A 23,922-nucleotide genomic window follows, 5' to 3' on the forward strand; every position below is an offset into this window, starting at 1 on the left:
AATTAACCCTGCCAGTCCGCCGTATCGATGGTCTCGGACGGGCTGATGGCGGTACACAGTAAGGGAAGTATGTTGCTTTTCCCACTTGTGACGCGTCGCGTTTTGTAATATGTCAGCCCACCTCGGGCGCAGTGTGCCCACCTAGAGAGGTCGAGCGTGATGATGAGCCACTCATCGATGAAGATGTCCGCCTGGTGGTGTGTGCAGACGCTTGTGAAAAGTGTGCTTTAGACTCTCTTGTGCACCCTACAGGGTTGACTTTTGGCGCCGTTTATATTTGATTGCCGATGGTGCTTCTCGAGCGATTTGATAGCTTTCACACGAACGATGAGCAAATGGTAGAAGCACCATTACGAATTATGAAAATCACATCAGCTTGCGCAACTTCAGGTTTGTACAGTATGGAATACATTTGCTATAAAATATTAAATTAACTTCACGCTGGTTCGATATGCTTCAACCTTGCTGTTAGTATCACTTGTTGAACAGAGTTTTTTTTTATTTACTTCACATGTTTTGTTTTGTTTGCGCGTAGAGAACAAAAATACGCGGAAAGGGCAGTACACATGCAAATGACCCACAAGCTGAACGCTTTACCCACGCGCCTCCGGCGCGATATTTCGGAATCAGCCAAACCCATCGGTGGAATCCGTACGTGACTACCAACTCGGTGTGGTTTGCAGGTGCGTTAAGGAGAAATGTAAACAAGCAAACCAATATAAACAACCATAAAACAAGCCTTCAGCTCGGTGGCTGATAGTGCAAATGGTGGAACCGCACAGGGTGGGTTAAACAAGCAAACCCATTGGCGTCGCACGGTTTGCAATAGGTAGAAACGAAGGAAGGAAACGTACGGGAGAGGATAAAATCGGACTGTGCAAATAGTGTCATTTACACTCCACTCACGCACGCATCCCCCTCACGGGGACACTCGATTCGAAAGCTTTTCTAACGGTTTGTCGCGAGACGATTTATTGATGGTCGTGGTTTGAACAGCACCTGCCACTGCTGATGTACCCACCGGTGCCACCACTTCACACCGGTTCGGGGTAGGGGAGAGATTATGTCAGCTTTTTTTCTATTATTTTATTTTACTCAATGAGCTGCCGGACTGATTGGTGAGCGTGCATCGGGGTCGCACCATTGGCGTTAGTGCGTAAAAGTATGAATGAAACGTCAGTTTGCCGTGTTAGCCGCAGCAGTCCGAATGATGGTTGCGTAATTCGAACGCGGTGCAGCGTCCGATTGCTTTCGATTGGGATCTGTTCCGTCGCGATGTGTGCCCGAACACTTTGCAACTTCGCAATGCGTAGACGCTGGACCCGTAAAAAGTGGTAGTAACAATACTACCACCGGCTTCTAGAGGCAGGTTGCTGCGACCCAATTAGGATAATGGTTGCATTCGTGTATGTGTGTGTGTGTATGTGTGTACGATGAAAAAGTGCTACCAAAGCGCGATCGAACCGCCTTTGCTGATGCAATGTAAAGGCGACGCATAATTCGCGTGATAGAGGGAGGTTTCGAACACCGGTTTGTCCTTAGTTTTGCCGCATTTGGTCGGGCGCGATCCGGGGGAAACTATCATTTTAATTGCCACCGGGGCAGAATTGTTTGTGATGCTTTTAATTACTATCCGATCTCGCCACATTTTGAGCCTGATGATGGTGGCTTCGTTTGATCGGCGCCAATATTAGCCAACCAAAAAACGATCGAAGGAAAATTGAAGGTTTATCATCGGCATGAAGGCGGATGATTGGAGGTATTGTGTGTCTGTGTTTTTTTTTGCTTTTCTGCTCCAACCGATCGATTCTCTTTTTCAACCTGTCACATCGATGATGGGGCGTCTGTGTCGACGTCTCGATGGATGCTGCGGGTGATGATCAGAGAGCGACGAAATGATAACGGACGATGGTGCGCTTTCTCTTTGCATCGAAAGCTCTTGCAGAAGGCTCACCTCCCCTTTGCGCCCGGGCGTCCACATAACAACCGCCTTCACCTCCGGAAACGATCAATGAAAAGTTAAATAACGGGTGGATAATTATGTGGAGGATCTGTGTGCCTTTTTGAACTGACGGAACTTTTAACAGGAAGGTTAACGTTTTTGTTTTTTCGCCTTCTTACCACTTGCAAACCCAATACTCTTCCGATGTCCGCGGTCAGTCACAGGTTGCGCAACATCGCGTCCGGCTCATACTGGGCGCGGAGCTGCGTAAAGTGGCCTCCCATAATTACGCGCGGCATGTTTTTCTCCCGCGGTGCGCCTATAAGTATGTGGTTCCGGTTTTTCGTCCGTGGAGTTTGCAGCGGTTGTGCGTAAAGATTGCCATTAATTAGCAGCGCGAATCTTCGACATTTAACGGACATTGGTTGGAAAGTTGTTGCTTGCACTGTGTGTGCGTGTGGTTGCGAGCGTTTTATTTTGGGGAGCTTAATATGATTTTGAGACAGTGTGTTTGTTTGTCAAGTGGTGCCGCCTAACATAGGTGTAAGAAACAATTTAACAAATAAAATTGCCCAAGCTAAAAGCTTGTCAAAAATATTCAACTTGGATTTATGGAGCTTTTACATGTACAATAATCACGCTCCGAGTACAATATTTTGCAATTTTTGTTCAATCTCCAAGAATCAATCAATCTATGTTCACCATAGATTGACAGAACTCTAAAAAAGATTTAAGCAAAAAAAAACAAACAAACATTTCAAATGTTTATGGGCTATACTTTTCGTTAATCTCTTCGCAATTAAAATATGTCGAATAACATCAGATACCAAGAATCCCTTAAGAAACAGAAGAAAGCTACATTACCTTGGTAAGTTGCCATAAACTCTCTACCAAAGGCACCTTGCGCATCTTGTGCGCCATAGTACAAGAGGGAGAAAGGGTCACGGGAAGAAATATAATGGTGCTGTATTGGTTTGTCAATCTCATTCGTCGTGGAAACGTTATGGAAATGGAAACAAATTGGCACTTTTCTCTAAAATGAAACCTTGATTCACGGCTTGCAGCAAACGTATAACTCTAGTGGAAATGTAATGAAAAGTGCATGGCAGGAACGAAGGGAAGCTACCTGCTTGTCGAAAACCCGTAACCAGGGGACAGTTTTATCGCCAGCTTGTGACAGATGTCCGATATCCTGTTGCCAACATTTTTACTTCGTTGACGATAGCCAAACGAACTCTAGGCGGATACAAAGAGTTTGCAAAAGAAAACGAAAACCCTAGCGGAAAGCGATTATTGGTAAAATGGGAAATGCAAACACAATCCCAAGCAAGACGGATTTTACCCTTGCGGGTTTGAAACTGAACTTAATTGCAACCTAACGCGAGCGCGCGCCCGCATTTGTAAACCGAGTGGCGACTTTCTGTGCTCGAAACGTTAGGGCAAGGATGTCGCAGCATGAAGAGAAAGTGGGCAGTGCAGCAGCAGGAGATTGCAACTATTGCTACCATACACGTTCACCGGTGGTGACATGAAGGAAGGATAGTGTTGAGCTCGCTAGCAGGAGCGTAGTGCATTTCCGGGTTGCTTCAGCGTCCATCCGGCAACAAAGCAGTACACGACGCGAATTGGGTGGATGATCGGATCTTGACTCCCGATTGAATCTGTGTTCCAGGGTGTAGGGTTGCAGGCGTAGGTGAGGATAAGCAAAAGCTAATTAAGTTGTTGGCCTCCCTCGAACCATGCCGACCATGATCACCGTGACCACCGAGTAGATGGGGCAGTTTGTCGAAGCAATCGTGCACCAGAGAGAGCACCGATGTAGGTGACGATGATGATGCCCCGATGCTTTTCCCATGCACTGGGTGTACGGCGAAGGCGAGGGTGAATCTTAATTGCGCAAAGCGTTTATGCTTAGTGAAGACTTTCTTCAACCCTCCCGACCGATCGTACCCGATGGCGGTGCGCATGATCATGCATGCCTGCTTCCACCAACGGAATCGAGCACGGTCGTACGACGGACGGAACTGTTATGCAACGAGGGCTGATCACGCCGAGCGAAGATGGTAAGATGGAAGATGATTTGAATGTGCAGCCACGGCAATACATGGTCCGCTCGTTATCGGCGCGCTAGATCGTCCCGACCTCGATTCTTGCGATATTCTTTCACCGCCAACACATTTGCTCTATAATTACACGACGCTCTCTGTGCGTCCCTTCGCCCGTGTTCTATTTGCAGGCCCTTTTTTCACACCAAATGGCCGTGCGCGCGTTCCGGTTGCATGTGAACTTCCACCTTTGGTAGCGTTGCTCGCATCTCCCGGTGGCCGAATAATAATGTCGATTCGATCAGATGTTCCGTTATGCACGAATGGTGACGGCATTTTGCCTCAGTGCAAACTAGACAAACACGAAACGAGAAATCAATCGCATGCTACGGGGGAAAATCGATTTTTGGACCACTTCGATCGATCGCACATGAAACCAAGCGTGGGGGCGTGATACGGCACTAATGGTCGAATTTTAAATGCTTTCCAATTGAAAGAGTCAGAACGGCGGCTGTAGCATGTACGGGCTAGATCCCATCGGAATCGATCGCTGCGCGGTAGTTTGCGGTACCCGTGCTCGAGTGTCACAAATCTCAGCAAGCGCATGAACCATTCTTTCGGCAACGAGGAACCAACAATTTTGCCACGATTTCCAAACTAAGAAAGGTGTTAACCCGTACGCGATTGTACGGGTGAGATAATGGACTGGATGAAGACGAACCAATATGCGACGGAGATGCTGGGGCGGATCGGTTTGGTGTGTAAAAAAATGAATAGATCACGTCTGCTTACACGACTATCGCTCGCGGGGTGTAAAATCACGAAAGATGATGTACGTTCCAGAAGTTTGGATTTCGTTTGGTTATTGTTCCCGGTTTAGTTTGTTCTAGAGGGCTAAGCTTGGCTGCAATCTTCTGCACAAAGCGACTTTCAGATTGTGCTCGGATCGTGCATGTGATGGACAAAAGGAATGGTCTGAGGCCAATGTAACGTTACGGAAAACTCACCCACATTTCTTTTGGTTTTCTTTCAGTTTTCAAAACTGCACGCTTCCCCGCGGTTTAAGGTTTGTCCTAGTAGCCTAGTTCTTTAGAAACCGATAAACGATAATTTACTGGCCACTGGTCTACCTTTATTCAAGCGTGCACATGAGTTGGCCCGATTTAGGCGCTTGATGGAACGAATTCTTTTCCAACCGAGAGAGAACAACAGACCCGATGACAGCAATCAGACTAAAGGGATCAAAAGCATCCATGAATAAAGTAAACCAGGCTGATAAACCTTTGATAGAAAAAAAGCTGTTGAAAGGTCCAAAATGATGTGATAAACTCTAATATTACGTACCATCGCATAAGATGTAGGACATTAAAGCGGTCGAAGGTATACAATAATGTTATTTAAGGTGGAATGCGTGTTGTGATAATACGGAAGGCTTGTAAGCAGAATGAGTAAAACGCCATACAAGGAGCGCAAAATTATTGGCAACAACACGTATACACCCATAGAACGCCATGGCGACGCAAACGCCTCGATCATTATGCTAATGGGGTGGGCAATTCCGTTCGAACCTTTTGGTCGATGGGGTTTTGGTGTTTATCTTTTTCACACCCCCCTTTTTTTCTGTACCACTGCTAGCGCTATCACCGTGCAGTGTTTGAATGGTACGAATCCTTGGCCAATCAGCGAAACTCATTGCTATTGCCCTGGTCCAAACTGTGACCATCTTCAGCGTGGTTCCACAGCCTCATGAATAATTCATGACGCGCATCATTGTACAGATTGAATTACAGGAAGAAAATAACACGAGAAAAAAAAACGATACTAAAGATATAACACAATCAATAGAAACAGAACCAGCCGGAAAGAGAAACCACTGTCTCGTGCTGCGTTATTTGTGTGGTTGCCTCTTTGGTGAGGTTTTGGAAAGTTGCTGTTTCGAGCGTACCAGCTGAGCGGCTCCACGGTACTATTAAAATCAAAACTAAGCAACTGCTCCGTGCTTCGGCGAGTGAGCAAAACAACTAAATATAGCTGTATTTACATTTATAGTCCTTCGGCATTATTCAGCTTGTGTGGGGGGGAATGTGTGCGATGCTGCGGCTACGATAGGGAAAAGCAGATGCACACCGTAATGAATGAGGCTTACCGAGAGGAGGTAACGGAGCGCACTGGGAGCACTCCCGGGGGTCTAGCAGATCCCCTTTTGGAAACCTTTCGGAGCAAACAAATTTACATTTTTGATCGTTCTATTGTTTTCCGACCATATTTTGTTGCTGCGGTACCACCATAGAAATTCCACCGAGCTTTCACTGTTATTTGGGTAACGATCGTGCGCGTAGAAACTCGTCTCTCGGTCTGGTACAGAATTTTCCAATGCCACTGAGCCATTAGTTGAAAGTGAAACTAAAAGGATCAAGTATCGCGAGAGGTCTACAACAGCGAAGTAATTGTGCTCATTAATAAACACAAATCAAATAAATCCCCTAGGTTGCGCAGGTGACACCAGGGTCATGGAAGTACAAGCATCGAAATTAATTAATCATTGCAAAATCGCGTTCACCGAATTGTTGGACGATAAAAAAAAAAAACAAATAAGCTGGATGCTGAGAGTTTCGCGTGCGAAATGTGAGCAGCAATCGAAATGCAAGCGAACGGGCACACCAGCGGCACTGCCGGCCATGCAGTTTGGTTCGGAGCAAATGATTAAATAACCCATTAATTGAGAGCGTACCTGAAGTCGATGTATTGAATTAAGCCCTAATCTTCGATCTACGATCGCAAAGGACCGGTCGTCACAGTAAAGAGACGTTTATGCTCGACCTGTCTTACGTTTCGCTCAGTTTCTGTGATCGCACCCGTGGATCTGCTACGACGAACGCCAGACACTGGGCGCTCTGTCGTGGCTGGCCACTTGTCGTATAAGGTTGTTTTTTGGAGAGTTCCTATACGTTTATTTCATTTTCTTTTGATTCCGAAACAGCAGCAGCTTCTGATGGATGAAGGCGGTGGGCATATATTCGCAATAGCTCCCCGATCGATGAAGTGCACCAGAAAGACAGAACTCGCTCATAGTTTCGAAAACGTAGACGAAACCTACATCAGCGGTCGGCAGTAATGGAATGGGTTTTCACAGCCTCAATAGTATTCGCCATTCGAGCAAAAAAACGAGAAAAGTAAGAAAACAGATGAACGACACTGATTCCAACCACTTTGATAGTAACGCGATCCAAAACTATAAATTGCATCGATTTCAGGTGGAAATGTAAGTGGACTCTCCATCATGAGCGCCCCTCGTCGGTAAAGGTGAATGAGTGAACTAGGGAAGGGGCGGCACTGGGAGGCTGGAGAATTACAACCGAACGTCTGCAGGCTTCTATGGTATGCATGGGCGATACACTTTTCCGAATGGGCACCTTTTGCGACAGGTTTGACAGTATCAATTACATTAATTGGATTCCGGTTTCTCTTTCATTAGATTCTGGTCTCCTGCTCACCAATTGTGACGAACATATGACTGCGGGAGATGAAGGTGTATGAAGACAGCTTATGGCAAATAGCGAGGGCCAGCCACGAGAGGGAAAGAAACAGATAAGCAGCTCCATAACTTATGCTGCTATTTGGGTCCGTGGGGCGGAAGCCACGGAACGCGCATATGTCAAGGTATGAAGAAATATTGTCCAGTCTCATCCGGACCTTGAACTTCTCGCATGCGGATCTCGATCGGTTCCGTGCACTACCCTTTCGAGTTTTCCCACATCCGAGCATCTAGACAACAATTCTACCATTACAATAGTACGTCAGTGTAGAAAACACAACAGCAAACGATCGTGTTTGAAATGGCACCAAACGTGAAGATCGCATGCCTTACATTCAAACCCCCACATCAATGCACACACACACATATACTCATACACAATACCGTCTGCTATTATGCAACTAGGTTATCGAGAGGTACGGTCTATGTGACACAGTGCATCTTCTCGATGGCGTCGTCATCATCGCCTGTAAACCATACCAATAAGCGTTGTTGCTACGAGGATACGGTTCTTTTAGTTGTATTTTGTTATTGTTGTATCGGCTTTCTTCCGCTGCTTTCGAGGCATCCCTTTTGCTGGATGTTTTGTTGCGCTCGTACTCGTTGTTCCACCGTATCGTTAAGGGCACAGGGCACGGTTGCGTTCGGTCGTTTTAAATCGAAATTAATTAGTTGTTTAACATTAGCAAACTACACGTCGTTGCCTTTTGGCCTCCGTGTTAGAGCATCGTGCCGTGATCGTTTGCGGGAGTGCAACAAGCGGGTGCTCTCTGCCTACAAAGCGAATACACATACACTGCAAGACAGTTTGAACATTTTCGCTTTTTAGTTGGGGAGCGTTTTTTTTCTGTTGGTTTGTTAACTATATCCACCGGTGAAGTCTTCGGCAGACGTGTTAGGGGTTGGAGCCCCAATGGTAGGACAAATAAAAAAGAACCGTTGGTGAAGACGGTTCAGTGGTGAACTTTAACTTTTGTAGCATTGTGGCCGGTACCTTGCGGTGTCTTCGGGTGAGGGTTAGATTTGTAGGCTGGTGCCAGTGCCTGTATGCTGCGGGTAGCTGCGGTTACCACGCTGCATTCTACCGGCATTGTGGTATTGCAACATTTAGTCGTTTGTTGTTTCTTTCATTGCATTTCCATCTTTCGTTGGCTGTACGCGACACGATGATGATGTGGAACCGTAAGGAAGGTTCCATTACTACCGACCATAAGAAGGTCACACCGAGCTGGTGAATGAATCGCGAGTCTGGTGCTTTGATTATCACATTTTCTCACAGCGCTTTTCCTTTGCGAACCGGTAGAATACGCTTGGCATTATGGGAGTTTCTGCAATTTTCAGCCACGGCACGCATCACACATTGTGTTGCTAGTGTTTTGAACCAGTTGCCGTATGTGTCGCTCGTTTTCAAGCCAAAGTATACAACATTTTTATAATTACGCGTGTGTATGTGTGTGTGGGTGCGACAGTAAATGGCGCCAACATGCAAACTGGAGACACACTTTCCGGTTCCCTATCACGTGCTCGAAGACAATTTTCCTATCGTCGAAGGTGGGTGAGAAAATTTTAATGGCTACAGCAACATGACTCCTTCCCCATGTGAAGTTTGGAGCGGGTGGTATTCGTGCCAGCAATCTCGCCGGGTTTAGCTGGTTCTTGCATAATTAACTTGTACTTCCGCGACCCCCGCGACAATCGCATCCGAAAGGTACGATAAAGCTGTGGTACTGCTTTTGACCAAATGGTGTTGACCCACTAACTTTCTACCATCCTTTCCCCTGTACGGTTTGTTTTGCTTCCTTTCTTCTCACGTGAGTTGGCACGCTAAGCGTGGTGTTAACAGCTCATACATATTCCAAAACATGATAACAAAATTTTTGCGCCGACCGACATTTTGTCTGTGCGGTCGCTTCCTTCCACTCACCATCCCAAGCCCATTCTCGCTCTTTCTCACGCGCTCCGATGATGGTCGTGAGATGAGTAAAATATGCTAATAACATCCATAACGACGACATCTGAACGCGCTATAAATTCGTCACTGATTTATAGTTTCGCTTACAGTGGTATGATTAGAGCAAAGGCGAAAAATATGGGATGGGATTTTTATTTTATCGCCACCACCACTACTACCGTTCTGTCTCTAACATGTTTTGTTTCGTGATAGCATGAAAGCCACACCACTTTAGCTACAATCATCGACCCGCGTCGAAACATCCGATCCGCCCGGTTTGTGTTGTAGCAATCGATGACGATCAAATGGCATGCAGCAGGGAAAATAAAATGCTAATTAATATCTCATTTGCGGCCGGCTCTACTACAAAGGTGCTTAGCAGCTTTTGGTGAAGTTTTAAAACAATAGCATAACCGGAACGCATTGATTCGAGATACACGGTTCACGATCCATGATGATTCGTAAATATTCTGGTCGAGTATCGATCATTCGCATCCGAATTGGTGCAAAGAGAACCGTAGATGCTAATGATTTCAAACGAACGAAGCTGTTGAAATTTGGTTATGCTACAGATATGGCAGCGAATAATGTCCTTTGGAATGGTAATCAATTTGGAAGATTTATATTAAGCGATGGCTAAATGCAGTTGCTACTAATGAATTATTCATTAAGCACGATTTGTTTATTTTTGCAATAGACAGGTTACGTTTCAAAGATGCATTTTGTGTTATTAATCACAGACACATACGGTAGCAATACGGGTCTGCCATTATTTAAAAAAAGCCCATTCGGTGCTTCCGTCGAATTTGAGTGTCATACGAAACGGTGGGTGTATGTTACAAAGCTATATGCAAATTCAAGTTTGAAAGTTATGTCCTAAACTATTCAGTTTCTGCATTTCATTGATTAAATCGTAATTTTACTCCTAATACAAAAGACTTCAGCAACAAATAAAAGCAACGAACCCGGTTCTTCGGTTGCCGAGTGGAATATAAATATGAAACCAAAGCCAAAGGTCAATACTATCGGATGATTCATCTGCCCGCATCAAAGAAAGATTAACTGCATCGGTTTGTGCCACCCTGCGTGTTTGCCAGACACCGAGCAGTCAGGAAACCTGCGGTGTCCGATTTGGTGTAGGCCACCAAATTGACCCACCACCACAATCGATTAGCAATCGTGTCAACAGCAACACACCGGGCAAGGAACGTCAAACGAACACCCACACGCGTTGATCGTGGCCGATGCCGGTGCTCGCCGTTGGTTGGTGCAATGTAGTGCAAACTTCAACCTACCATTTTTGGTACCTTCCGTCCGGCATCTGCACCGGTTCCCTGCACGGCTGCCGTTAACGATCCCTAGCGGCAGGTTTGTGTTTGCGATTTCGCGAACCCTCGCAGCATGAAACCCGCGCCGATCGATACCGATACGCTTTGGGCTCATGGTCACGCCAAGCAAATCTGTACAGCTGAGTGCGACCGTCCACAAGCGTATGTTTGCTTTAATTTTAAAACCTTCTGCCATCCGAAAATGTAGTCGTTTGGTTGGCATTTACCTTCCTTTCTCTTTCTACTCTGTACTGTACCAGGGTAGAAAACTTCATTGGCAGGTTCGAGAGATGTAATAAATCCCGCACTGTAGGACTTGGCACGTTTCCTGCTTCTCATACCCATGCTTCAGCAGACCGCAAAGCACAGAGCCGTTTCCGCTCTCGGTTCATCCGCTGCTCGAAGTGGAAGAGATTCGAAAGAATGAACGGAATGGAAGGAAAAGGAAACGAAATCCCCAAAAAACAGATTGGCGCATTTAATGCCGATTTAAAAACGAAGATTCGGAACAGAATTATTTCGATCCGGTATCAATTAATAATTTTTAATCGGTCATCAATTTGATCGGTTTCCCGGGGCACGGTACAAAAGGATGATGCGAGCGAGATTTAACGCAACCGGTGCGTGAAGGGATTAAAAAAACTCGAACTTCCCAACAATGTAAGGAAAGCCAAATTTTACGTTCTGAATCTCCATCTCTCAGCAAGAATTCCGTCGCCTGTCAAGTGGAGGTCGCCGAACCTGATGGATTTACGATGCGTAGAAGGAACGCTACTCTTCTGTTCCTTCGATACTGGCAAATGTACGGGTTTTGTGAGTTTCTCGAATGCCAGACGGTGGGATACAGTCCAGGAAATTGGGGGGAATTGAAAACTAAACTTTAAAAATAAAATTTTGCAACCTGAAACGATGCCCCTTGCGCATCTTCCCGAGTATAAGTGAGTTATCTTCCGCGGGTGTTAAATGCCAGTATTATTTCTTACCGGAGTAAATTTACGACAACGTTCACTTTTCGGGTTCGGTAAGGTTACACTGCGGGTGCAAACTAGAGAAACGGTACACCATCTTTTTATGTTAGCGTTTTGTTGTTTTTGCTGCATGCGTAAGAATTATATGATCGCAACCATTGACACCGTATCCATGGGCACCTTTAAACGAGTTTCCAGTTAAAGTGTAAAATTAAAGCAATAGTGTTTTTAATTGGCATCTGAACGTTCTTTCTTGCGGGCGCCCGGTGGGACGGACTGTCATACTCATGAAATGGTGTTACACAAGGCACATTTAGCAGGTTAAACAGTGGCTATTCGCAGCCTATATGTTTAACCGTTTATCCGTTTGTGCGTGTGTGTTTTATATATGTGATTCTGCTGCCTTTCCTGAATTTCGAATGTAAATTTATTAATCAAGGAACTAATGCCATTCAATGCGTGAATGTGTGCGTTTTTCATGCTTCTTTGACAAGTGCTCGCGATCTATCGAACATATAAAACGAAGCAGGAGGAAATCTGTGCATTAATTTATGGCTACCATTTAGCGTAAACAACACCATTAATTTCCTCCCTACGGAGCCACCGACGCCCCCTTCATCGAGCCTAACCGAGGAGGTTTGTGTATGGTGTGTTCCAAATGAGTTCCAATTTTCTAAGATATTGAAGTTATTTTAACTTCTCTTAACTTTTAATCACAACCTTTTTCATAGCTTATATTCAAACTTGTTAAATCGTTTCGAGCATTTCTCACAGGCTTTCTGGTTGCTCCAATTCTTGCCGCGATTGTGTACGAACCTTACGGCATTTATCAAACATTTTTCGAGTCACCACGCTGCGACAGAAGACAACATCAACGCCGAACGCCGTAAATTATGTTGCGAACAAATTTTCTGCCAATTTCTGCCCCCGGCTGGACAGCATGAATGTCGTTTGTCTTGCTGATGTTAAAAGTCGTTTCGTTTTGTTTGCCTATGTTACTTCCTCCGTTAGCGAACCTAGTAATCACGAATGGTTACTGTCGGTAACGTGCGAATTCTTCTAACTGGGTCCGGGATCGTTAGCAACGAGACGAATGGCACATGCTTGATAAGGAACATTCCTGCTAGTTCGGGGTTAAATGTCAACGAGATGGAGCACATTCTTGGACTTTGCGGAGAGCTCACGGTATCGCTGTTGTAAGGGACCACGCTACGAAAGCCTGCCGCTGGTGGCCTTTGAGGTGGAAGTATGCAAACAACATAAACGTTGTATTGGGCTTCCCTGGCTCCGGTCGACGGCGGTCGTGGATAAGCTAGAACAGTATCGCTGTAGCATGTAGGTTCCATTAATAAATCAAAACCTACGGATACAACTGCAAGCCTAGCGAAAGAAACGGAATAAGCATTCTTATGCAAACGGAACGTTCCGTAGTATAGCAGTGGAACTGTTTTCAACTTCAAGACTCAACGAACCGAAATGTTTAAAGGTGTTAGTTAATGGAAAGTTAGCCGAAGAAAATATTGAGGAATGTATTTTAACTGTGAATGTATTTAATTTTTTTTAGCAAGTCTTCTTTTTGCCAGTCAAATGATCAAAGCTTTTACTAGTTTCAACCTGAAGCGTCTACCGAAATAGGATGAGAATCAGAACATACCATATGCGGTTGCGATTTGCTATTTGAACCTGATCGGATAACACTCCCAGTCTGTAAAACTCGTTTGGCGATGGCGTAGGGCATCGAAAATCCCTTCACTCGCTCGTTACAACTCGCCGGTAGTCAAGTATGAATTTTTCTCCCTAAAAGGTCAGTTTAAATGGCCACCACAGTACCGGTATTCAGTAGCGGCATGTATTCTCTCGCACGACGCCCGCTGATTGAGCCGCAGCAATGGGAGCAGCAGCACCAGGTGAAACATTTTGAAATTTGATTTATTAAGGAGCAACATTTGCCGACATTTGGCGAATGCTTTGAGTGAACAGGCGATCTAGAACAGTGTGGTTTTGGCAAGGAGACGATGTGTGTTGAAATCAAGAATGTACGGGTCAAAAAGAAGAATGGAAAATTTGTTCACATTCCAGTGGAAAATAGTTTCGGAAAGAATGTGTACCAAGAAAAGAATTAAGGGCACTTCCATTAACCGTAGCTTAGGTTACATAAACGAAAGGGGCAATAACATAAATGATACTCTATCACACTTAAACTAATGCACAGCAAACGGTATTTCAATACTGAGCAATCACATTTAACACACCAACGCATCAATTTTCTGCCGGAACTTGATGTGCTATTGTGTGTTTTCATCGAAACACAAAAAAATCTTTTATACCAGCAAAGAAGATTATCATGCATCAACTAACCGTGGAAGTGAAGCGAAAGCAATAAATTGAATGTTTTTGCTATTTTTTTCCTACCATCGTTTCGGCACCATCAAATCGAAATCGAATATTCGCTCACAGCTGAACCCACTCGGGTAAAACACCCCAAACTGTGGGTAAAAATGAAGAAAAGAAAACTTACACACCCAATCGCTACAGTGGAGAGCAAAGGAAGACGCAATTGAAAACTGCGATCGCCAAATTCCTTCACCAACACATAGTCAAAGCTATGGAATGGTATGGTCAAAATTACACGAGAGTATTAAAAGGTGAATTGTGTAGTAAAGCAACTCGAGTGCGTGCAATGTTCATGCTAAAAAGCGAAAGCATACGTGCAAATTCATCTCGAAATAGAATTATGAACTATTCAGATGGATCAACATAATGGTCGGATCAACAAAAGGTGAGGAATTTGTTTGTTAACATGTACATTTTGATGCATAACACCAAATGCAAACGGAGAGAGTAAACGTTTAAATGCACTAATTGCACTAAAACACTGCCCAACTGGGGCTAATTTTGCCATTGGAAAGTGTACACATTTGAAATACATGTACAATCGAATTAATGCTTCCAAAAATGAACCCACACGATGATGATGTTCGCCACGCAGGCTGAAGTGGCGCAATAAAAGTCTTCATCATAGACGCTGGCATCGAGCCTGATTGCCTGTGGCGTAAAATTCGTCGTAGCTCATCGTAAAACCGGGTACAGTGATGTGTATACGGCGGCAGAAATATCAACATTTATGTAATTTAGTTACCCAGCACCCTCACTCATTCCCAAATTACTTCTCCTTGCGCGGGATTTTAGCAGTTTCCGCTCAGTTGCTGCCGTGTTCGTTCCCACAGCCGCTCACACCTTATATTGACCGCTTATATCTACCGAATCCCTTCTTCCGCAGCGGTTTCAGTTCCGTTGATATTCGCACGGCGTAAATAATGGTACCGTCGGGGGCTGTACTGTACTGTGCTTTTGCACTGTGATGCAAGATTAAGCGCATAAATTTCGTACTTACCGATGCAACGATGGTCAGGTAGTACCGCTGCGTTCGTTCGTAATCCAGCGTCTTGACCACGGTGACCTAAATGAGAACGACCATTAAGCAAAAAATAAAGGAAAAGGAAAACAAAATAAATAACACGAAAACAATAAGAATATGAAAAACATTGAACGCGCGAAACCAGATGCAAGATACGCGATCGCTGATGGGATTTGTCCCATGGTTCATCTCGAAGGAAGGGCCAGGATATGGTACGTAAACAATAATACACAACAGCACTACAAGCTTCCACCCATCTTTAGCGGGTGTGAATAATATGTTTGTGATGGTGGTGGTGGTGATTAAGTCGAGTGTCCTAGATACTTCATTTACCTGTTGCATCGTTTGCAACCCACAAGCACTGAATTTATGTTGGGAGAAAACTAGTGAGTCCCGAAAGGTGTGATGCATTTGCAAAGGAGTTTTTATTACACATGCACAAGCAAGCAGAAACGAATGATTGATGCTCTGTCGTATTGTTTGGGGGTGAAAAATGTGCCTCGTAAGGCCAGCACCCTTTCAATCGTATTCTACAAGCAGCATCTTCGTGTAACACTCTTGGGACAACCATAGAAATGGACCATCAGCATACCAATAGTAATGTAAAGAGTTGATCTTAGTGTCAGTTTTTAGAATTGTGGAAAAATTAATAATATTACTCCTCTTTTAAATAATCAAACTATACGAATTTGTTGGTCTACGTTGGCTATTTTTTGTAAATTATAAACAGTTGCTGTTTTGAAAATTCCGATCCTTCCAAAGAGCCTCCTTGGTTGCAGTCTATCTTCATCTTGTCCCCTTCTGGTTACAATCTAGCGATAGAAATTGTAACTGGAACTTTTTCCGCATTTTCTTACTGTACACCTGAACTCACTTGGCTCCCTCCCAATTGCAGTACGATCAACATGGAACAATGTAAGGTGCGAGGGCAGGCAACAGTTTATCTTAATCTGTTCCCCGGATGGAAATTAGTGATAAAATATGGCGAAGTAATGGAACACGAGAGCGTGTTTTTAGTGCACTGGGGAGAGATCAAGGACTAGAGCAGTGCGATGAATTGTTATTTTTGATATTATTGTTATGTACACAGTTGTGGCGGGTTTACCCGTTAGTTCGGTGGTAGAATCGCAGATAGACTGCAAGTCGCGACCGCGTGTACCAGTGATCAGGAACCGTGAAACCGAACCTATCGAATGGTTGCTGGCTACTCCTACACGTTGATAGGTAGGGGGTGTACCAAAACGAGATTAGTTCCTCCTTCCTTCCTACCGAAAGCCAATGCCAACGCTCACCTGTCGCTATTTGGTTCGTCCTATCGTTTCGTTTGGAGCCGTTCTCTCCAGTGACCCGGTTTTCTCGAATCAGCGGACGAGATCCATAGCAAGGCGACCTGTTCGGAACCGCATCGCCAGGCACGGCCTGTCTGTCGATAGTGCGGGAGGTACCGTCACACAGCACTGGCACCCTATAAATTTTGGAGTGTGCACGGTGCACCTCGCACCGTGCTGTTGTGCAACGACATTCCTGGTTGTCGGGTAAATGCTCACATCCCTTGCGACACCTCTAGCCGTATGGTTGGTCCCGTTTTGTCCCCGAAGTCCCCCGAACGCGTTCCGTTGGCAATGGAAATTGGAGAGGGGGTTTTGATATTTTCCATCATTTCCATTTCGTTGGTTCACCAAAGCGAACATTCCGCAGCACTGGTGTGTTTGTGTTGCGGTCCGGAGGCAACTGCAGTTTGCCAGGCCTGCCATACGCTTTCGGAGGTATTTTAACACCTTCGTTGTGCATCGTGCAAAGCTTTGTGTACATAAAAAGCACTCGTAAAAACGAAATATGAAGAAAATGAATGTGATTGTAGTGTGACAGGAATTCACCAGCATGCTGCATGGTACAACGGTGGTGGCCACCCGTCTGATGCAGCACACGCAAATATCATAAACAACGACGCTGTCGTCATTGTCATCGGTCGGCGTCAGTTTGCACCATGGTCGGAACATGATCAAGACATACTGACTTGATCAAGTGACAGTCAGTTATCTGTTTTCGTCCATTAATTTTGCTTTTAATGCGCGAAACCCCTTTCTAGAGGCCTTCCCAATGCTGTCTCCGTATCTTGCAATGGCAACGCGTCACTCCAACTCTGTTACCCACCACGAACCAACTTACCTGTCCCTGGTGAGGATATGCGATGGCAAACACCCCGAAACCATCCGCCGCCGTGAGGGTGTTTGGAGAAATGTCCGAAATATTTTGCGATCCCTCGACGATGAAGTACTCGACCAGACCGTTGATACCGGCATCCTTATCCGTGGCCTGTATGCTGCGAAATATCGTCGTCCCGACGGGTGTTGACTGTAAAGAGAAGCAAACGAAGGAAGCAAAATAGGAGCGGTATTAAAATCAACATCATAAATCATGGTCTCGGCTTAGCCTAATGCTTGTAATTGTACGGGGATGTACAACGGGTTGGTATAGGGCGACTGCGAAAGACAGCGCACTATCCGCACAACATGGTGCATTTGTGTGGTGGAAGATGTAGGTTCCGGATAGAACTCTTAATGCCCAATGTGATGAGGTTGAAAGGTGGCAGAAATAAATTGCATGTCGCCGGGCCACGGATGCAAGTTCGTGCGGTTGGCGCACGCGGTGTGGTTCAGTTTTTGCGGGAGTAACCGTAGTCACTCATCATCTGCTCGTCACAATCTACGTACACTATCGCGACAGGAGCAGAAAGAACGCCGAGCATGATCGACCAACGACGACTGTTGTTCAATTAATCATGTATCATAATTTCTCCTGCCGGGATTATGCAAACAATTTGCCGCATACACCCTTCAGTTTCGCATATTTTGTCTGGCTGCCTTCGTTTTCGGGCAAGTTCTAGGATGTGTCTTTTTCTCTGTGCATACGATTCTAGTGGTCGTCGATACAAACGATCAATCATAACCTACTGGAGACCTCCCCGACCATGAAGGGTGAACGATCATGTAACAAAACGTTTGATTCGTACGAGCGATTGCAATAAACCATTTCTCTCGCGTGTTTTGTGGTATTCAAACGGTCGCATCCGTTATGCCTGTGGAAAAGGATACGTGACTAGTGGTCGCCTGGCAGGCGAGAACGATCGACCACTTGTCGTGCTGACACTGATGGAACCTTTCCCGCTGTAACGTTTGAAACCCGAATAGCAACGGCTTCGCGAGTATGAGAAACGAGCCTCCGAAACATGTAACGGAAAAAATAGGATGCAAATACCTTTCGGAATATAATTGCGATAAAACGGGGGAGCATCACGCCGCTTTTTGACACACGGCATAAATGCTCTAGAATCATCGTCACGTCACAGCAAGGAAGTAGTGTTGGATCGTGCCGTGAGAATGGCGCGGTTGGGTCGTGAACTGGAAAACTGACACTTGACAGATCAAGCCGCACAAAACGCTGCAGGAGATTTTGACCCGCCGTACACATATACGTAAGCGCGCCCGTCTGTTTCGCGCATGCCAGGAACGTTTAGAACGACGATGACAGTCAACCGAGCGTAAGCGATGGTTTTTGCACATCTCAGACGAAGATTAATGTAGTACGATCATTCCTACCGAACGGGGTGTACGGTTGAGTGGGGATGCGGGTTTTGTCGTTATACACTCGCGAGGAGGGCAGAGTCACCTCGCGGTGGAAAGAAACTAAATCTCCTCGCATAGGTTAATTGCTGTCGAAAGTGTTTTTTTTTGCGGTTGACACCCTAATGAATTGCACTGTACGGCATGTCGAGGTTTTCCTACTGTTTCGGGGCATGCAGAAGTGATGAAGGGGTGTGTTCGGAAATGGGATGCATGTGTGGACGGGACCACCGACAATGATGAACCGTGCACAAAGTGTTGTTTTGCGGTCGCGTGTACGGTTATCGAAATTAGAGACCATCTGAATGGGCGATGCTTTTAACCCCGGCGCTACAAAGTATTGACCAAATGCATAAACGTATGTGTGTGTGTGTTTCGAGCGTGGCATTGCAGATGGTCCGTTACAAGGAAGAAGCAAACCTTATCCTTACTTTATCACATCTTCCATTATCGTAAATTGTCATAAATGGGGTTTAAAGGGAAGTGATAAGCTTTTCGCACTGCACACCGTTCGATCGATCGATCGTGATACGAACGTTACTTTCTCTTGCATAACGGAACCCTAGCTACAGTTAGCGAGTACATGCTCCATCGCCGTTCATCGTGCCTCGCAACCTCTGCGATGTACCGGCAGCAAACAGGGATACGACAACGTTCCGATTTTTATACCATTTTCATGCCGCAAACGCGCAGGTTCCGGCGTGACAGGATACGTGGCCTGTGTTAATGTAATTTATGCTCACTGCCATCGGGCAAAAGGTCAGGTCAGTGAGTGGTCGACCCGATCCGCGCACCGCCGGGACCGCGTGGTAATTGAAAAATCGCATTTTGCCGGTATGTAATTCTCGCTCATTTGTATCGATACCCACAGGAAAAAGGTAAACTGGCACGGTAAACATTGCATCCCTGCACACTCATCCTGTGTGTGCGACCCCATAGTGGTGGGGTACCGTATGGGTACCGATCGAAACATGCGAGTCTCGTAGCTATGTGCCCCGAATGTTGGCAGCGTTTCGTTCCGGAAAGTGCTAAAAGTGCACAGCGTCTAAATATGGGTGAGTACTGGCGAAATCTGGCATGCGGCACTGGGAAGGTGAGATAGTGCCGGTATATATATCTCGGGCAGCATTGTAGATCCTGGAGTGACGGCAGCACGCACATACGTAACCGGGTTCGGCATGCAACAACAGCGAGCGCTGTGTGGGACGGTGGGTTCGAATTGTTCGAATCTTGGCCGGCACTTAAGTGCGGGCAATAAATAAACTTGAAATTAGCACTATCGCTCTTCGTGTCCGCTTCATTCTTCGTCCTCTTGTGCGTTCTCCTTCTCGCACAGGTGGATAAACGTGCAGAACTGTTCTACCGTGGCAGCAAACGGTAACTTGCCATCGGCATTCTTTGGCTGTCGTCACCTTTTTTCTTCTGTGGATCGCTCCAGGGCAAGCGGTGCGGATAACTAGGGATAATGTTGTTTATTGCTTTATTAATGCCCGCCAAATCGAGAACCCCGCGCGACAAAGGTGAATGGAAGGTTACGAACGGGCAGTTATCACCATGCAGACGGATGAAGCACAAATAAAGACAACTAAATCCCGCGGGGCAATGCTGATAAATAGCAATTTCTAATAAAAGCGTTTGTCTCATGGTACGACTTTTCTTCACCAGCCGCCAGTTTTGGATGGTGATGGACGATTGGGAAAGGTTTTGATGGTGGTAGTATAGCCATTGCAAGCGTGTCGTCCTGTAAGAGGGAAACTACACGATACGGTAAGTTCACTTGTTACCGAAAGGTATTTACCCCCCAAAAAAAAAAAAAACAAGAACATCCCCTCACGAATGGAACCGCGATCGTGGCTTGTCGTGGTTGCTGCACTTCAGCAGCAGCAGTGAAACGGGTATCGTGTCTGCATGCACTTTGCAATGCCGCATTGAAAAGGAGGGACACCTTGTAGCTATTAGAAGGCAACATATCGAAGTGTGACAAAGGGGGAAAAGGAAAAAAGGAACGACAACGACGGAATCTTTCAGCGGCTGGTTGAAGATTTATCTTCCCGAACGAAACAAAAAAGAAAAACGACGATCGCGCACTCCTATCATCGTTTTACACGACCCGTTTTCATCGGTTTTCATAAGTCACCTGCCGCTTTGGGCACGGGGTGTCGATGAGCGGAATGCCAAACGAATGGGAAGCTATACTCTCTAAGGAGTGGCTCCCTCATCAGAGCAATACTGCACCGGTCCCGTGGCATCAGTTTTTCTCGGGCACACGGTCACAAAACTGCCCCGTAAGCGACGATGAGAAAAACAAAAACCACCAACACACAAGAGCACGACTCACTTGGGGTAGAATAGGATAAAACGGAGCGATTCCCTTCTTCCAGCTGTTAGAAGCTATTTCGAGAGTTGGTTAATTTTAATTCAAACGGTACAACCGAATGGTTGATGGGTTTCGCGAATGTTTTCAGGACAGTTTTATAGATTGTGGGCGTCGCAAGCTGCGCGTGGTGGCAATGGTGGCGAAAAAAATGAATTATTTATGATCGCTCAACCGCTGATCGATTCCGTGCCGGGGTTCTTTGCTTTACATTTTTCGTTGGTGGGCGAATTGAAAACTAACGGACCGGAGATGGCGTGTGACCTACAAAACATTTTCATGCCAAAAACCAGGAAGATGGAACCACCGGGTATGTATATTCCGTAGACCGCAAGGTGTTGTCTTACTCTTGATCGCACGATTCGTGCTGGATTAGCTTTGTCTTGTGATGTGCACCTTCATCGGTAGCATCAACTACGTGAGTGTTTTTTTTTTTTTTGAGATCGGAATGATGCGACAGGTTAGCAGTAGCTAATGAGAAGCGTGTGCTTGGGAAACTGGGTTTGCGAGCAGCGATCAATCAAATGTTCACGCCCAACTTGTCCACTAATGGAAAAAGCAAACTGGTACACAGAGTACGATGCTTGATTAACATTCTTCACGAACATCTTCGTCGAACGCGTGGCGGTGTGCGGCTGTTCGTTCTGCCTCAAAGCGGGGCATTAGTTTTCCCTTGGTTATTCATTGTATCGGTGGAAACCGAGTGTAGCTCGTCGGCGAACGCCAATCGGAACATTTGGATCAGCTGGAATGAAAACCAGCATGTGTCCAATTATGGTCAACATCGTTCGGCTCGATGGAACTCGGGCAGACAGTGCTGTTCGATTCTTTGCTTATCGATGATCTGTTGTTGGGATCACCTTTCGCGCTACTAGAACCATTGGAGAGGTTTATGAAGTAAGCATACGGAGTTGAGAGCCACGTCGCATGCTGCAATACTGATCCCGTCCGGTAATTTGTCAGCAAACGAGTGACAAAAGCGCCCAACGCCTTGTGGATCAATTATAGCTTTCTAATAAGGCCATTCTGAGCATTGTTCAGCTCGGGCGAACACCTTAGGCAATGGGTCGTTGGAACAAGGGCAACAAATTCATCCCATTTACGCGACGTTGGCTTGCAGCATTCGGCCAGAATAGGGTGCCATTATGGAGCAATCGGCGGCAGTAGAAAAAGCGGTTGCTGTAGATTTTTTTGTTGTGGCACGATCAGTAGACGCTTGCTCACTGCAGATTTATAAATGTCGGTGGTCCGATCGTACTTGGCTATCTAATGTTGCTCGCTGTAAAGATCATGCGAACGAGTATCGAAGCTATCGACATCAATGTGGGAAATTAGTCACTATCAAACAGGTCATTACCTATGTATCGCATTGGTCAGGCGTGCTAATTTTTCCCCCTGCAAAGCATTAGATCACCTGCGAATATGCTCCAAAGCGTACGCGACCTGCTGGTTTCTGGTGGCACGTTTTGTTATTTGTGCAAAGTGTTAAATTACACGGATTAAACGAGCAAGTTTACGCGCAATCTAAAGACTCGCCCAAGCAGCAAGTCATCAAATGTGCGCTCGTTTCAAAGTGTGCGCCATTTCCGAGTGTTAATCCGACATTTTATCTACTGCGATCAATGGGAGCCTTCAAAGAATCAGCATTCGTCAGTGTGAAGCTAGGAGCACAAGCTATGTGTGCACGAGTGTGGGTGGGGAATAAGAAATATGATCTTAATTCTCGTGTTTACGGCACGAGTTGTGCCGACCGGTGCGCTTCAATGCCGGAGTCATATAATTGCAACAATGTTGATAATGTTTGCAGCATCCCCGAGAAGCAGCTTAAGCGAAGGGTGGGTGGAAAATGGGTGGAATTTTTCCTGACCCCGTTCTTTGCCGCACCATAGTAGGGTGTGTTTGTTTTTTCTTTGGCGGTAGTTGCAGGTCTAAACCATGCAGAATACATTATCCGAGCGGAGGGTTGTAAGCAAAGATTGATCACCACCCAGGATGGAACACTGGTCTGAAACGGATTGATCACTGTTCGGGCAATGATATGAGCACGACATGGTGTAATTTGTTTGACATGAATTTGACTTTTACTTTTATTACCCATCGTAACAAGATGATCGTAAACCAGGCTCCATCCAAGCGCCCAGCCTGCACTGATATAATGTTGTACAGGCTCTTAAAGATTAGTATCGAACTTCATCATTTCACTAAAACACTCGACCTTCGGTTTATTGCCTACCTGTGGAGAGAGCGCTATTTAAACACAAGAAAAAACAACAAGATTTGTTGATTTTTCAGTAAATAATGAGTTCAAGTACGGTGCGCCGTACGTGATACATAAATCACCGTAACTAGTATTACATAAAACTTGTCGATGTGGTTTAGGGCGAGCTAGTTTATAATAAAACAGATGACTTTAGTTAGTAGTTTATCCACGCCTTACCTTAAGTAGGTCAACTTTTGTATAGTCATTATTTATTTAAAGATTTTTAATGGATTTAGCCAACCATGTTTTCGGTTTTTAAATCCCACGGTACATGGGTCATCTAATGTTAAAGTGGTTCTGCTTAAGTATCCACCTGCTTTTCAAGTTTCACTAACCCTTCCAACCGTTACCGACAGCTTAAACGTCTCGCTCCCCCATTCCATTCAGCGTTACCACCGCAAAGCTACCGTTAATCTGTTGTGACATTTCATGGTCGATTTGACTGTGCTCTGCCTTTCAGACCAATCAGTCGCAAAAA

At 45.5% G+C, this 23,922-nt stretch overlaps 1 protein-coding gene across 1 annotated transcript in view; it reads right to left on the reverse strand.

Moving 5' to 3' along the window:
- LOC128710182 (cadherin-99C) overlaps positions 1–23,922 on the reverse strand; it is a 57,282-nt gene that overhangs the window by 21,337 nt on the left and 12,023 nt on the right. Inside the window, exons 4-5 of the mRNA XM_053805226.1 lie at positions 17,357–17,542; positions 15,164–15,229 (exon numbers count right to left, since the gene is read on the reverse strand). Of these exons, the coding sequence (XP_053661201.1) occupies positions 15,164–15,229; positions 17,357–17,542 (252 nt within the window). The remainder of the gene's footprint in view (positions 1–15,163; positions 15,230–17,356; positions 17,543–23,922) is intronic.

Source organism: Anopheles marshallii, chromosome 2, assembly GCF_943734725.1.
Source record: "Anopheles marshallii chromosome 2, idAnoMarsDA_429_01, whole genome shotgun sequence".
NCBI classification, from domain to species: domain Eukaryota; kingdom Metazoa; phylum Arthropoda; class Insecta; order Diptera; family Culicidae; genus Anopheles; species Anopheles marshallii.